Source organism: Erinaceus europaeus, chromosome 12 (genome assembly GCF_950295315.1).
Source record: "Erinaceus europaeus chromosome 12, mEriEur2.1, whole genome shotgun sequence".
Lineage (NCBI taxonomy): Eukaryota > Metazoa > Chordata > Mammalia > Eulipotyphla > Erinaceidae > Erinaceus > Erinaceus europaeus.
In genome coordinates, this window is record NC_080173.1 from 93,989,344 (window position 1) to 94,005,530 (window position 16,187).

The 16,187-nt window shown below is 41.8% G+C and overlaps 1 protein-coding gene across 7 annotated transcripts; it reads left to right on the forward strand.

The window, feature by feature from the left end:
• The first annotated feature begins 2,331 nt into the window (after window positions 1-2,331).
• On the forward strand, window positions 2,332-14,662 carry ZNF287 (zinc finger protein 287). 7 transcript variants are annotated; one of them, XM_060204467.1, is made up of 6 exons: window positions 2,476-2,736; window positions 5,457-5,960; window positions 6,802-6,899; window positions 8,239-8,365; window positions 9,318-9,404; window positions 12,873-14,662. In XM_060204467.1, the coding sequence occupies exons 2-6, from the start codon at window positions 5,558-5,560 to the stop codon at window positions 14,474-14,476; spliced, it is 2,319 nt and encodes a 772-aa protein (XP_060060450.1). In that variant the 5' UTR covers window positions 2,476-2,736; window positions 5,457-5,557; the 3' UTR covers window positions 14,477-14,662. The 7 variants fall into 7 exon arrangements, with proteins under 7 accessions (XP_060060455.1, XP_060060454.1, XP_060060453.1 ...); XM_060204468.1 differs by having other exon boundaries at window positions 5,460-5,960; XM_060204469.1 differs by lacking the exon at window positions 2,476-2,736 and adding an exon at window positions 2,737-2,862.
• The last annotated feature ends 1,525 nt before the right edge of the window (window positions 14,663-16,187 follow it).

The window sequence follows — 16,187 nt, forward strand, 5'->3', positions numbered from 1 at the left end:
TGGGGGGAAGGGTTCAGGTCCTGGAACATGATGGCAGAGGACCTAGTGGGGGTTGTATTGTTATGTAGAAAACTGGGAAATGTTATACATGTACAAACTATTGTGTTTTACTATCAGCTGTAATCCATTAATCCTCCAATAATGAAATTTTTTTAAAAGTCTGACCTTTATGCAGAAGAATATTTACATTGAGTTGCATTGGGTTGTTCCAGAACATCCTGTACCATCTTACAGCTCAGCCAAGAAATATCTTAAGTATTTCCTTGCATTTAGGGACATTTTGAGCGTTTCAGTATCATGGACCGCCCTTGAGAAGTTCCCTGCAAAATTAGATAATTTACAGAGGGTTGGAGTCAATTGTCCAGAATTCTATTAGTTAAAGTTTTATGTCAGCATGAAACCAAAGTGTATCTTATGTTTTATATACCTGCACATCATTTTATATACGTATATATTATGTATATTTAATATTTATTTATTTCCTTTTTATTGCCCTTGTTTTATTGTTGTAGTTATTATTATTGTTATTGATGCCATCGTTGTTGGATAGGACAGAGAGAAATGGAGAGAGGAGGGGAAGACAGAGAGGGGGAAAGAAAGACACCTGCAGACCTGCTTCAGCGCTTGTGAAGCGACTCCTCTGCAGGTGGGGAACTGGGGGCTCAAATCGAGATCCTTACACCAGTCCTTGCGCTTTGCGCCACGTGCGCTTAACCCGCAGCGCTACTGCCCAGCTCCCACCTGCACATCATTTAGCTAACTTCTACCAGACCTTAAATTGACTTGTTTGTTTGCTTGTTTATTGCAGAGCCCAGGTTTTGCGCACGCATGATTTTACAGCTCCAGGTCTCTTTCACAGAGAGAGAGAAGGAGAGGAACAGGTATATGAGAGAGAGAGAGAGAGAGAGAGAGAGAGAGAATATGAGTTCAATCCCCGGCAGCACATGTACCGGAGTGATGTCTGGTTCTTCCTCTCGCTCCTCCTATCCCTCTCATTAATAAATAAATAAAATATATTTTTAAAAAAGAAAAATGGGGGATGGGGCAGTAGCGCAGCGGGTTAAGAGCACGTGGCGCAAAGCTCAAGGACAGGCCTAAGGATCCCGGTTGAGGCCCCGGCTCCCCACCTGCAGGGGAGTCGCTTCACAAGCGGTGAAGCAGATCTGCAGGTGTCTATCTTTCTCTCCCCCTGTCTGTCTTCTCCTCTCTCCATTTCTCTCTGTCCTATCCAACAACGAACGACATCAACAAGAACAGCAATAACCACAACAAGGCTACAACAACAAGGGCAACAAAGGAGGTGGGGGGAATGGCCTCCAGGAGCAGTGGATTCATGGTGCAGGCACTGAGCCCCAGCAATAACCCTGGAGGCAAAAAAAGAAAGAAAGAAAGAAAGAAAGAAAGAAAGAAAGAAAGAAAGAAAGAAAGAAAGAAATGAGAGTATTCTTTTTCCCTAGAAAAATTGCATATATTTGAGAACTAGTTTGTTATTGACTTATAAAGTACAAAAATTCCTTACAGTTCTGGGGGCTGGAAGTCCAGATGCACAGTGTGAGCTGGTTGGGGTCTTGTGAGAGTTCATTTCCTAGTTTAGAGATAGTGGTCTTTCTTTTCTGCATACGTGTTTTATGTAGGGGGGGGCGATTCATAAGGAGGGAGACTGCTTTCATATCCTTAGCCTCAGATAATAGATAAAGGGGCCAGCTAGTGGTGTATCTCATTGAATGTACATGTTACCATGAACTAGGACCCAGGTTCAAGCCCCTGGTCCCCACCTGCAGGCGAGAAGCTTCACAGGTGGCGAAGCAGTGCTATAGATGTCTCTCACTGTCCCTATCTTCCCTTCTCAATTTCTCTCTATCCTATCAAATTAAAAAATAAATATAAAAAAGAATTAGATAAAACATTAGTGTTTTGTGATTATAAACAGCATTCTGCTTGCTGGATGTTGTTATATCTTGCAGTGGAAAGCTTCAGAATAAGATTCTTAATGATCAGAAACGTTAACAGTGATTTTTATGCACGGTAAATCCCAAACCAACCCTGTGGGTGACTCTGCCTTTAGAGACACTTATTCCTAGCTCACCCTTTGGGACTCTGGTGATGCTCTAGCTCTGGGTGATTATAGAAGGGATTCAAACCATCGTGGAAAACACCACACACACACACACACACACACACACACACACACACACACACACACACACATCTCCCCACTCCGCTCCCACATTCGTATTTGCATCCCTCTACCCTAGAAACGGATACCTTCCCAGCCTCCAAGTCCTCCACCTGCCTTGTCGCTACCCCAGGAAACTTTGAAGTTCCCTGCAGAATCTTGCGGTTAGCCAGCAAATCTTAGTGATGGGTGGAGGAGGTTGCCATGGCGACAGGTCCTTGGAACGAGGCTGGGGGAGGCCGGAGGGCCGAAGCTCGGCTTCTGATTGGCTCCGAGGGCGCGCAGCGGTCTCCGTGGGCACATGCGCAGTGGCTCCAAGGCGAGGTCGCGGTGAAGCGCTATCGCGGAGGACCGGGAGCCCGGGCTTCCCAGAGCCCGCAGGTCGCACGGTCCCCGGCCGCGAAACGAGCTGCTGTCGGGAAAGCAAAGTGGCGGCGCCTGGGGCCCCTCTGCAGTGCGGGACCGAGCTCGCCACGCGGGCGCTCGCACCCGGCCGCCATTGTTGCCCGGGGCCTCTCGGGCCGCTCCAGCTGCGCGGCCGCCGGGCCCTCGACCTGGCGGTAAGGATATGGGAGCGCTGGGCGCGGGTGTCTGCCCGGGCGGCGGGGGGCGCCACGCCACGGCTGCTGCTGGGGCTCGAGCCCGCGGCCTAGAGAGGTAGGGCACCCGCTGGAGGCCAGGCTCGGGTTGGTGGGGGGGCTGGGGGCCGTGCAGGGGATGCAGAGGGTGCTGGGGGTGCAGGAAATGCAGGGGGTGCAGAGGGTGCTGGGGATGCAGGAAATGCAGGGGTGCAGAGGGTGCAAAGGGATGCAGGCGGTGCAAGGGTGCAGGGTGCAAAGGGATGCTGGGGGGTGCAGAGGATGCTGGGGATGCAGAGGATGCTGGGGGTGTTGGGGATGCTGGGGGTGCAGAAGATGCTGGGGTACAGGGGTTGCTGGGATGCTGGGGGTGCAGAGGATGCTGGGGTACTGGGGATTCTGTGGGTGCAGGGGATGTTGGGGGTGCAGGGGATGCTGAGGGTGCAGAGTATGCTGGGGGTGCAGAGGATGCTGGGGGTGCAGAGGATGCTAGGGTACTGGGGATTCTGGGGGTGCAGGGGATGTTGGGGGTGCAGAGGATGCTGGAGGTGCAGAGGATGCTGGGGGTGCAGAGGATGCTGGGGTTGCAGAGGATGCTGGCCTACAGGGGATGCTGGGGTCGTAGAGGATGCTGGGGGTGCAGGGAATGCTGGGTGTGCAGAGGATGCTGGGGGTGCAGAGCATGCTGGCGTACAGGGGATGCTGGTGTTGTAGAGGATGCTGGTGTTGTAGAGGATGCTGGGGGTGCAGAGGATGCTGGGGGTGCAGAGGATGCTGGCGTACAGGGGATGCTTGGGGTGTAGAGGATGCTGTGGTTGCAGGGGATGCTGGGGGTGCAGGGGATGCTGAGGGTGCAGAGGATGCTGAGGGTGCAGAGGATGCTTGGGGTGTAGAGGATGCTTGGAGTGTAGAGGATGCTAGCGTACAGGGGATGCTGGGGTGTAGAGGATGTTGGGGGTGCCGGTGATGCTGGGGGTGCAGAGGATGTTGGGGGTGCCTAGAATGCTGGCAGTGCATTGGATGCTGAGGGCACAGGTGTGCTGACGGGCTAACCAAGGGGTTCAGGGGCGGCGGTCATGCATCTCCTTCAGGCAGTGTAGACATGTCTCCCAGGTGCTGCGTCTGCGGTGAGGAAAGCCCGGAGGTAGAGCCAGTGGACAGTTGGTGGTTCTTCTCCAGGTCACTCCTGTTCCGAGGTTTTCTTTGGGTATCTGAACTCAAAGGTATTCTTCTGGAACTGTCTCCTGTGGAAGCCTGAAAGGCATTTTAAGTCAACCCCAACCCCCCTCCCCATTTTTCTTTCTTTTTATATTAGCGATTTAATAATGATGTACAAGATTTTAAGATAATGGAGGTACAATTCCACACAGTTCCCACCACCAGAGTTCCATGTCCCAGCTCCATTGGAAGCTTCCCTATCCTGTAGGAGTATGAACCACAATTCTTTATGGGGTGCAGAAAGTAGGTTTTTTTCTTCCCCGTCCCCATAAAAATATATTAACAGGAGAAGGAGAGAGAAGGGTCAGAGCATCATCCTGGTGTAAGCAATGCCAAGGAAAGAACTCGGGGGCCTTATGCTTGCAAGTCCAGTGCCCTTTGAGCTATCAACCCTTCTACTTTTCAGAGGAATGAGCTTGTCACCCCAGCTTTCCAGAGAGTGAAGAGCTAGGCTACTCTGGCATAAAGATTCAAAGCAGAGTGGTCCAAGAGGTGACACGGTGGACAAAATGTTGGATTCTCAAGCATGAGGTCCCAAGTTCATTGCCCAACATGTACCAGAGTGATGTCTGCTTCTTTCTCTCTCCACTCCTATCTTTCTTATGAATAAATAAAAATATTTAAAAATAGATTCAAAGCAGGTCAATAGTTCACCCTTCTTCTCTGACAGTCCCCTTGGGAACCTGGAGCACTATATTAAGAAAGTCCCCTCCCAGTTTGTTCTATGGGATTGATTTCTGCCCAGGTGATTAAGTGAACCCGCCATCATTATAGCTTCTGTAGGTATCAGTAACTAAAAAATAGTAAAGTGTTTTTCCGTTAAGAAATTTCAGTTTCAAGGTCAAACAAGCTAGAAGTTTGAGTTATTGCTTTGCTGATTCAAGTCTTCATTTTTTTCATCGCCTTTTTGATAAAAAAAAATTCATTTAATTATGAGAATGAGAAGCAAGAGAGAGAGATCACTCCAGTATATGCACTGCCTGGAGTTGACTCAGAATGTTATGCTTGAAGGTCCAACTCTGTCTCCAGGGTACCACATCCTGGACTGCAATTTACTAATTAAGTAGAGAGAGAGAAAGAGAGAGAGAGAGAGAACCAGAGTATCACTCTGTCATATGTGATATGTGATGCCTGGGATTGAACTTCAGAACCTCCTATGTGAATATTTAGTGTTGTACCCACTCTCCCACCTACTGGATTATCATCACCATCTTTTAAAATCAGTCTCAAACCCCACCCGCACCCTTCACCAGCAGACTGCATTTATATTAAAAACCTAAGGCTGTGGATGAGAGACACCAAATTAAAGTCTGTGTGTTTGTACACACTGAGGTGTGGATGGATGTATAGCAGAGAACGTCAGGAATCCTTGACCTTGTAGTCCATTTTTGTGTTTCAGGGACTCTTAATCATCTTTCAAGACTGGGCTCAGGATTTGTAACATTCCTAATTCTATCTTGAATCTGTTCTTCCTCTGACTGCAGCAGACCTTGATTTAATGTCTCTGTGGCCGTAACATGAGACATCAAGCGCTACGGGAGAAATAAAGGCTATTATTGCCAGATCGGCTTTTCCATTTGTAACAATGTTAGCCTCAAGCAAGAGGATGATCAATTCATCACGTCCCCAACTGCTTCTAATGTGGAAGTCAGGCAAGGCTCAGAGTGGACTCCACGGTGTTGAGAAGGAAACCCTTGCTGCAAGACTATTCCATGACACTGAGACCTGTCGACAGAATTTTAGGCATTTTTCATACCCAGAAGTGGCCGGTCCTCGAAAGGCACTGAATCAACTTCGAGAGCTCTGCCTTAAGTGGCTGAGACCTGAGATTCACTCAAAGGAACAAATCCTAGACCTGCTGGTACTGGAGCAATTCCTGACCATCCTACCTGGGGAGGTTAGGACTTGGGTGAAGTCCCAGTTCCCAGAAAGCAGCGAGGACGTGGTCACTCTGGTGGAGGATTTGACTCAGATTCTGGAAGAAGAAGGTGAGAATTGTAGAACAGAGAGGAGTGGCAGCCTGGGTGGGTAGAGAAAGCCGCTAGCACATCAGGGCGCTTTAGAGAAATCGCAGAGAGCCAAGGCCAATGAATGAGCGAGCACAGGCTTTAAAGAGCCCCCCTCCTGTATATTGTCACCCTTCCAGATTTCTTGGGACTAAGTAACACATTATCTAGTGTCATAAAACAATTTCTTTTTTTTAAATTTTTTTTATTATCTTTATTTATTGGATAGAGACAGCCAGAAATCAAGAGGGGGGGTGATAGAGAGGGAGAGAGACAGAGAGACACCTGCAGCCCTGCTTCACAACTTGTGAAGCTTTCCCCTGCAGGTAGAGACCGGGGGCTCGGGTCCTTGAGCATTGTAATACATGCGCTCAACCAGACACACCACCACCCGCGCCTCCATAAAACAATTTCTAATGCCCTAAGTTAACTATGTAGGAGGCCTCGGGAAGTTTCCCTGCAGAAGTTTGAATCATCCTGGCAATAAACCACTTGCTGTTCTAGTAACAAGACTTCTAGAAAGATAGAAAGGGGTTCAGAAAACATTTCCTCATTAAGAAGATAAAAGCACATGATAAGGATTTAGCCAAAACAAAAACCAAAAAAAAAAGTGACGTTTAGGACATAGACCTCATTGGCTTTTGAAGCCGTCACTGTTTTAAGAGAAGTCGCTGACTCTCCTGCTTCTTTGAAGTAGGGGTGCTGGTTTGGGTTTGGTTCTGACTTGTCATTTGACAAGAGTGAAGAGAATAGATTTGGTGAAGAGTTTTCTAGCCTGCACAGACAAGACTGATCCTCCATCACGGTGCCTTTCTCTTCCTAGCTCCTCAGAATTCTGCACTTACCCAAGAAAGCTCACAGGAGGACCCTATGGGAAGACAGGCCTTCCGGAGAGGGTGGTTAAATGACTTGGTGACCAAAGTGAGTTTTAGTTTCTCTTTAATTTTAAAATACTCTTAGCGTGTGAGAGTCTCCCCTGCTTCCTACCAAGGACCTAAGTTTTTCCCTTATTGAGTCACTCTGGGCTGTTAATGGAGGTGAAAATACTATGTAGGAGAGGAACTTCCACTACCTGCCCCGGAAATACTGTTTCTCATTCTTTGACCTGAAGGCAGCAGATCAAGCGGGGGTTAAGGACTTGACCTCCACAGCCAGGTGGACCTACATTTGTTTCCTGGTTCTACCACTGGATCTGGGATTTAGGGTAAGGTGAATTAACCACGGTTAGCCTGAATTGCTCATCTCTGATAAATAGAACTTCCCTCTTAGATTGTGAAGATTCAATACTATGATCCTTGTGGTAAGTCATTAAGTAATAGTTACTAGTATTATTCTTCCTCAGTAGAAAGACCATGTGTTCTGCACTATTAATATGGTTCATAGATATGTGTTGTTTAGGGAATAAAAAAAAAAAAATCAGGTCCCTTTAAGAGAAGGATTTACTATACAAGTTTGACATATGGTCTGACATTGGTAACTAGGCTGAAATTATTTATAATATGAATGTGTACTAGGGAATTCTTAGAAAATCTAAAAAAAAAAATGTGAACAACAGTAATAAACATTTCTAGTGAGAAGGAGCCGGGCGGTGGTGCACTGGCTTAAGTGCAGATAGTACAAAGCACAAGAACTGTTAAGAATCCCAGTTCAAACCCCCAGATCCCCATCTACAGGGGGGTCACTTCACACTCGGTAAAGCAGATCTGCCTTTCTCTCCCCTTCTCTGTCTTCCCCTCCTCTCTCAATTTCTCTCTGTCCATCCAACAACAATAGCTATGACAACAATAACATTAACAACCACAAGGTCAACAAAATGGGAAAAAAGCCTCCAGGAGCAGTGGATTAGTAGTGCTGGCATCAAGCCCCGTTGATAACCCTGGAGGCAAAGAGAAAAAAAAAAAGAAATAGAAAAAGCTTTTTAACTGAATGTGGTTTTAAAAATTAAAAAAAAAAGTTTTTCCAAGTGTCTCACAGAGTTTATTTGAAAAACATGAACGTAATCATGTTTGTTTGATTTTAAGATAGAGACAGGACTGAAAGGGAAGGAGGGAGACAGAGAGACCACAACACTGAAGGCTCCATCAACCCAGTGGGAGCCAGGCTTAACCCTGGGCTGCACACATGTAAAGCAGTGAACTGTCAAAGTGAACTAGGGGCTGTTCCGCCAGCCCAGGTGTGAGCCCACCACACATCTTCCTGTTGTTAGGACTATTCCCTTTCCGGTAGTTCTTGGAACACTAAGTTGCATTGGATATTTTAGGAGTCAGTGAATTTCAAAGATGTGGCCGTGGACATCTCTCCGGAGGACTGGGAGCTAATGCGTCCTGTGCAGAAGGAATTGTACAAAACTGTGACATTGCAGAACTATTGGAACATGGTCTCTCTGGGTGAGTGTCATGGTCAGCCACTCCACCTCACAGCTTCCTTTCCCTGGCTTCGAAGAATAGGGTCAGGCCTGTGAAATACTTTGCTGAATATTGGGCATAGAGATCAGTGCACTCTTTCCATTTGGGGAAAAAAAATAAAATAACTTACATTCTACTCCCTTTTTCTCAAATGCAAGATTTCTTTTTCTTTTTTAATTATTTGTTTATTTATTACTAGATAGAAAGAAATTGAGAAGGGAGGAAGAGATGGAGAGGGAAAGAGACAGACACCTGCAGCGAAGCCTACTTCACCACTTGTGAAGCTTTCACCCTGCAGGTGGGGATCAGGGGCTTGAACCTGGGTCCTTGTGCCCTGTGATGTGAACGTTTAACCAGGTGTGCTGCCGCCTGGCCCCTCAAATGCAAGGTTTCTTTTTTTTTTAATTTTTAAAAATGTTTTTTTAATATTTATTTATTCCCTTTTGTTGCCCTTGATGTTTTATTACTGTACTTACTACTGTTGTTGTTATTGATGTTGTCGTATAGGACAGAGAGGAATGGAGAGAGGAGGGGAAGACAGAGAGGAGGAGAGAAAGACAGACAGCTGCAGACCTGCTTCACCACCTGTGAAGCGACTCCCCTGCAGGTGGGGACCCAGGGGCTCGAACTGGGATCCTTACGCTTTGCGCCATCTGCGCTTAACCTGCTATGCCACCGCCCAACTCCCAAATTCAAGGTTTCTAATGCACAGGTTTTCCTGGCCCCTGGTGCTGCCCCATTCCCATTCACAATTTCCCCAGTGATATCCATGCACTTACTTTCCTGGGTGACAACTGTTCTTTTTCCTAGCTCTAAAAAGGCATATAGCCTGATTCTCTTAGATTATGCCCATGAGCCCTTGTTCTCACAGATAAGTAAAAGTCAGGTAATAACTTTAAACAACTGTTTATTTCTTTATATTCCTCCTGAGCAGGGCTTACTGTGTACAGACCAACTGTGATCCCCATGCTGGAAGAACCATGGATGGTGGTGAAGGAAATTCTAGAAGGCCCCAGTACAGGTGAGACAATACTCAGTACATGTAATTGTTTGTACTTAAGAGTGTAAGTGAGGTGGGGGAGGAGGGGGGGAGGAGGTATCGCACCAGGTTAAGTGCACATGGCGTGAAGTGCAAGGACCAGCCTAAGGATCCCAGCTTGAGCCTCTGGCTCCCCACCTGCAGGGGGGTTGTTTCACAAGTGGTAAAGCAGGTTTGAAGGTGTCTGTCTTTCTCTCTCTCTCTGTCTTCCCCGTCCTCTCTCGAGTTCTCTCTATCCTATCCAACAATAACAATAACAGTAACAACAACAGAAACAAAAAATAGAAAAAATGGCCGCCAGGAGCAATGAATTTGTAGTCAGACACCATCCCCAACAATAACCCTGGAGACAAAAAAAAGAAAAAGAAAAAGTAAGTGTGGTGAAATCTATTTTTCAAATATAGTCACGTCATTGCCCACAAGGCTACCCCTACCTGCCTGGAACGACCACAAAACTCTTTGGCTTTGCTTCCTTAAGGAAGTCTCCCTCAGAAAGAGATTTATTTTCCAAATAAAAGCAAATCTCTGAAAAAAATAGAAAATATATTTTGAAATTACAATCTTATTGCAATCATTTTGATAATATTTGTCTAATTCTAGTGAGATTTTATGCTAGTTACAATAATGTAACTGCCATTTTCATTAAATATTACTCCCAAGTATCAACTCTTACTTTTGTATTTGAATCAAAATAATGTCGTTTGTAAATAAAAACAGTAAAAGGAAGAAACTTAAATGTATATCCCTCCCCTCACCCATTACAAGCATATTCTCTCCTTAGACTATCACTATCTGTGTGTATGTAGACATTTATTTATGTATACTAGAATAGATCTTTACACAGATTGACTTTTCCTATGCATGCTGTTATGTACATTCAGCTTTGGTTTTTTTGTTTGCTTTTTTTTTTTTTTTTTTTTTTGGTTTTTTGTACTTATTTATTTTAGTTAAATACAGAGGAGGGAGAGAGAGAGAGGTCAGAGCACTGCTCAGCTCTGGCTTAGGTGGTGCTAGGGATTGAACCTGGGACCTCAGCACCTCAGGCATGCAGAGTCTTTTACATCCCCATTTTGCTGTCTCCCCAGTTCTCTATCACAGTACTTAATGAGAATTGAGGGGGAAGAAGACCAGGGGTCTGTCTGGAAGAATTATTTTTATTTCTTTATTGGGGCATTAATGATTTATAGTTGATAGTAAAATACAATAAGTTTGTATATGCATTAACATTTCCCAGTTTTCCACCTAACAATTCAGCCTCCACTCGGTCCTCCTCTGCCATCATGTCCCAGGACCTGAACCCTCCCCTTCACACCCAGAGCCTTTGACTTTGGTGCGATACACCAACTCCAGTCCAAGTTCTGCTTAATGTTTTCCCTTTTGAGCTTGTTTTCCAACTTCTATGAGTGAGATCATCCCATATTCATTCTTTTGTTTCTGACTTATCTCACTTAACATGATTCCTTCGAGCTCCACCCAAGATGAGGTGAAGAAGGTGAATTCACCATTTTTAATAGCCACGTAGTACATGCACATTTTTTCATTAATTACCAGTATTTCATTATCCCTTAGTCTAACTACTTCTCTATTGATGAGTACACCTGTCATTTTTCTGACTTAAAAATTGGTTGCATAACAGTTATTAATGTATTAATATATTTATTGCTTTTATTATTTATGTATTTTGGATGGAGACAGATTGAGAGGTGAAAAAAAGGAAAAGACACCTGTAGCCCTGCTTCACCATTTATGAAGCTTCTCCCATACAAGTGGGAACTGGGGACTTAAATCCAAGCCCTTGAACACTGTATTGTGTTCACACAACCAGGTGTGCCAGTGCCTGACTATACTGATATGTTTATAAAGTTACTACACTTGGGTCTACATCTTTGAAAAGTTTCTAAACTGTCTAGTACCATTTTTACTTTATTGTGAACTCTACATGTGACTATATTCCAAATTTTCACAAATTTCAAAAGGAAAAGATATTGTAACTTAGCTTTCTTTAAAGCAGATACTGGAAACATACTAGACATCAATGAATGAATACTTTATTGCTTGCAGCTTGGTATGAGACCAGATTTTGTTTTGTTGGTATGCATGATCATCCTTTCATTTGAGTAAACCTTCAAAGTATTCTCATTTACTTCTTCAGTTCAGTCAAATGATCACCATATCTAGTCTTAAGCCGTTTTCTGAAAAAAAGGTTAATGAAATGTAAACCATTTTCAGATGTTGCCAGTAAGTTGGAAATAGAACACACAAAATTATGAATTAATTATGTGAGGCCAAGTTTTATCACAATTCTTAGCATTATATTAGGTTGAGTCACATGACGCTACTGATTTTCCACCATCATAAGAAGGAGAGAGCAGCATTAGTTGGGCCATTAACTTTTTTTTTTTTAGTTTTTTTATACCATCACACAATTCATCTCTGGTCTATGGAGGGCTTGCAATACCTGTCATGAAAGTTCTTTGTACTACCAGTGGTGCTATCTCCCCAGTCACCATTAACTTTTTTAATAGAGAAAAATTTTAAGAGAAGGCCTAGAGTCTGAAATTGGCATGACCTTTATATAAAATTTAAAGTAGTTTAAGTTATGTGAATAGCTTTAAGCAGAATATGAGGTGTGATAGGAAATATTAAAAAAAAATAATAATAAAAGAGGCTAGATTATTCCAAGTAATGATACTTTGAACTTATTTTCCTTCTTTCTTTCTCTCCCTCCCCCCCCACACCTACCCAAGCCATCTGGTAAGCTTGCTGAAACAAATTGTTTAGACCCACTCCAGAGTTTCTGATTCAATATGTTTGGGTGGAACCCAATGACTTAATGTATATCCGCATGATAGTAATGTTTATGCCACTAGTCTAGGGGGCTGTATTTTGAGAACCATTGTTTTAGGCTATAAAGGATTTACTAAATATATTAGAGCAGGTAAACATTCCATGAAATAAAATTGTTTATTTACTGAGGGAGACCAGAGCAACACTTTATCATTTTTTATAGATCTGGGTATTGACCCCAAGGCCTTATCCATGCTAGGTACACACTCTACCACTGAACCACCTCCCAAGACCCTGTTTTAGGAATATTGTATAATACTGTACCTTTTAGTAGTCCTAAAAGTTAACATGCCTATTTTATGAGCCCATAATATGAATTAATCCATAAAGCTAGTCTAAGTTATCCTACATAATCTTACTACTGTTTTTTTCTCCTATCTCCTGGCCTACCTGTTTTTTAATTTAATCTTCCTATGTTGAATACTGAAGAGATTTTTTTATTATTATTAACAATTCTCTGATTTTTATTTTTTCTCAATCTTTAAGGATCATGTTATAAGGTTGTCAGAGTCATACTTATTTTAGACATTTTATTCATGTTTACTGTTTCTTAGAAGTTCTGTTTCTTCAAGTAAATGAAATATATATACTTTTATATTTTAGACTGGAAAACAGAAATTCAAGACTGTTCTTCAACACAGAGTACTTTAAAACTCACAAAGGAGGAAACCCAGACCATCAAATTGGAAGGACCATATGATTATGATGTAAGTTTAGAGAGTCAAACAGCAGATACTTTCAAAAGAATTTCTGTAAATGAAAGAGATTTGAGGTTGAAGCCAGACCTTTCACAAGAAGATGATCTGATGGAAGACTATCTTAGTAAATATGATATATACAGAAATAATTTTGAAAAGCATTCAAACCTAATTATACAGTTTGATGCCCAATTAGATAATAAAATATCTATGTATAATGAAGGCAGGGCAACCTTCAGTCATGTCCCTTATGGTATTGTACATGGGAAAATTCTTCCTGGAGAGAAGCCTTATAAATGTAATGTGTGTGGGAAAAAATTTAGAAAAAACCCATCTTATGTGAAACACCAAAGTACCCATACCAAAGAGAAATCTTATGAATGTGAAGAATGTGGAAAAGAATTTAGACATATTTCATCCCTTATTGCACATCAAAGAATGCATACTGGAGAAAAACCATATGAATGTCACCAATGTGGTAAAGCCTTCAGCCAACGTGCACATCTCACTATACATCAGAGAATTCATACTGGAGAGAAACCCTATAAGTGTGATGACTGTGGGAAGGATTTTAGTCAACGTGCACATCTTACTATACATCAAAGGACACATACGGGAGAGAAGCCGTATAAATGCTTGGAATGTGGTAAAACTTTCAGCCATAGTTCATCACTGATTAATCACCAGAGAGTTCATACTGGAGAAAAACCTTATATATGCAATGAATGTGGAAAGACATTCAGTCAAAGCACACACCTTCTTCAACATCAAAAAATACATACTGGAAAGAAACCATATAAATGTAATGAGTGTTGGAAAGTGTTTAGTCAGAGTACTTACCTTATTCGACATCAAAGAATTCATTCTGGAGAGAAGTGTTATAAATGTAATGAATGTGGAAAAGCCTTTGCTCATTCCTCAACTCTTATTCAGCATCAGACAACTCACACAGGAGAGAAATCTTATATATGCAATATATGTGGGAAAGCCTTCAGCCAGAGTGCAAACCTTACTCAGCATTATAGAACACATACTGGTGAGAAACCATACAAATGCAGTGTGTGTGGGAAAGCCTTCAGCCAGAGTGTACACCTTACTCAGCATCAGAGGATTCATAATGGAGAAAAACCTTTTAAATGCAACATATGTGGGAAAGCATATAGACAAGGAGCAAACCTCACTCAACATCAAAGGATTCATACTGGAGAAAAACCCTACAAATGTAATGAATGTGGAAAAGCATTTATCTATTCTTCATCACTTAATCAACATCAGAGGACTCACACTGGAGAAAGACCGTATAAATGTAAGGACTGTGATAAAGATTTTAGCCAGAGAACATGCCTTATTCAACACCAGAGAATTCATACAGGAGAGAGACCCTATGTATGTCGTATATGTGGTAAAAGCTTCACTCAAAGTACAAATCTTATTCAACATCAGCGTGTCCATACAGGTGCCAGAAGTCGTAATCAACATGTAAGACTTGACATGGGTTTTGCAAATTAGCCATATAACTTGTATTTTGTACTCTTAACATGTTTAAGAAATGCAATACCACTTTTCAGAAATGTCAAAACTAGTCATGTAGATAGAACCTATTTAATGTGAATCTTAAGAAAAATTCATTCACTACTTAAACTTTTATTTCCTATCAGTTAAATTCATTCCAGAAAGAAGCCCTATAAAAGAGTACTCAAGAACTTGTGGCTCAACTCATTGTATTTCATATTCTTCTTAATGAGGCCTTATGAATATAACTTGGGGAAGCTTCCATCAAGTAGATTCCAAACTAGAGAGTAATCCTGGGATTACAAATGTTTTTAAAAACTGCTCTCAAGCCTTTATTTCTTCTTGTCTTGAAAGCCTTAAATATCTAGAAGATTCTTTCCCCTATATTGCCATAAATGTCATGGGGAGTCGGTAGATTTTTAAAAATTGTTTTAATTATGTGACCACAGTCTAGTTCCATGTTCTTTTACTGAAATATTTATGGAAGAGAAACAATAGAACAATAATGTCAGGATAAGGAAAATAATGTGTATATAACCCTTGAAGTCATGGACACATATAGTTAAACATGAAAACACACTTAAATCTTCAAGACATACTGGCCATAGTTTCATTAGCTTTTGATATATAAGGTCATCCTGAAGGAAAAAAAAATCATATAGTATAATTTTCACCCTTTTTTTTGCCTAAGACTAGTTGAAAATGTTTCATTGGGAAGAACTCTGATGCAGAAACTATCATTGGTAGAATCATAATTAAACAATAGTTACTGAGTTTGTAAATCCTAAACAAAAGGAATATTGATAAAAACACAAAAGGGAATCAATGAAAATACCATTATATTAATATAAAATTCTCAATATAAGATCATATTCTGAGAACTGAAATCTTGCTCTTATTTCTTCAGTGCCTTTATACCTTAGGTAAGTACATGTTGGTTGAATTAATAGAGCTGAATAATTAGATAAAATTATTAAGGAGTGAAAGTGGTAGGATTTCAAATAATTTTTAGGGATATATATATATAAAATCGTAGACACTTTCTAGATAATAGGAGCTACTCAGAATCCCTAGACCTTACAAATGGTAACATCCCTAAAGAAATTATGGAGTATGCTTGAATAACTGTTCCTGAGCAAGAGGGAGAAAAATGGGTATACTAGTAGCATAAACATCCACTTAAGTATGCATTGACCATGCTTCATTTGGACATTACTATTTATGTAAACATCCATAAAGTAAGGTGCAGAAAGAAAGATTATATTGGTAGCATCTTAAAGACTTTCATGCTGAATGTTTTCTTCAAGAAATTGCTTTCCTTATCCTTACATATGTGTAACATGATTGATGTTATACAGTCATCCTTCACTAAGTGCAGTTTATATCCAGGTTTCATAATAATCAAATTATGCTTATGCTATGTTAGCATGTTTGAAAAAATAACCAGTATATGTAAGATGTGATTTTTGTAATACCACTTCATACTTTACATCACACTTTGTTCTCTTGGAATGAATTTGAAACTATAGCATCTGTCTTTGCATTGATTTGTATTTCCTGCCTTTGTGTATTTAATGTAAATAATGCATTTACGATGTCTTCCCAAATACATGAAGGCAACTGGTGCCCTGTATAGTAATATTATGTTACCAGTATGGTAATAACAGAAACATAGATCTTTGTGGTTTGTCTCCCCACATTTACAGTT

Bases quoted from the DNA above. Each gene is read 5' to 3' on its own strand.
- ZNF287 (XM_060204467.1), top strand. From the start codon at position 5,558: ATGTTAGCCTCAAGCAAGAGGATGATCAATTCATCACGTCCCCAACTG. The intron at 5,961-6,801 runs GTGAGAATTGTA...TTCTCTTCCTAG, and splicing joins TCAGATTCTGGAAGAAGAAG to CTCCTCAGAATTCTGCACTT. The intron at 8,366-9,317 runs GTGAGTGTCATG...CCTCCTGAGCAG, and splicing joins TTGGAACATGGTCTCTCTGG to GGCTTACTGTGTACAGACCA.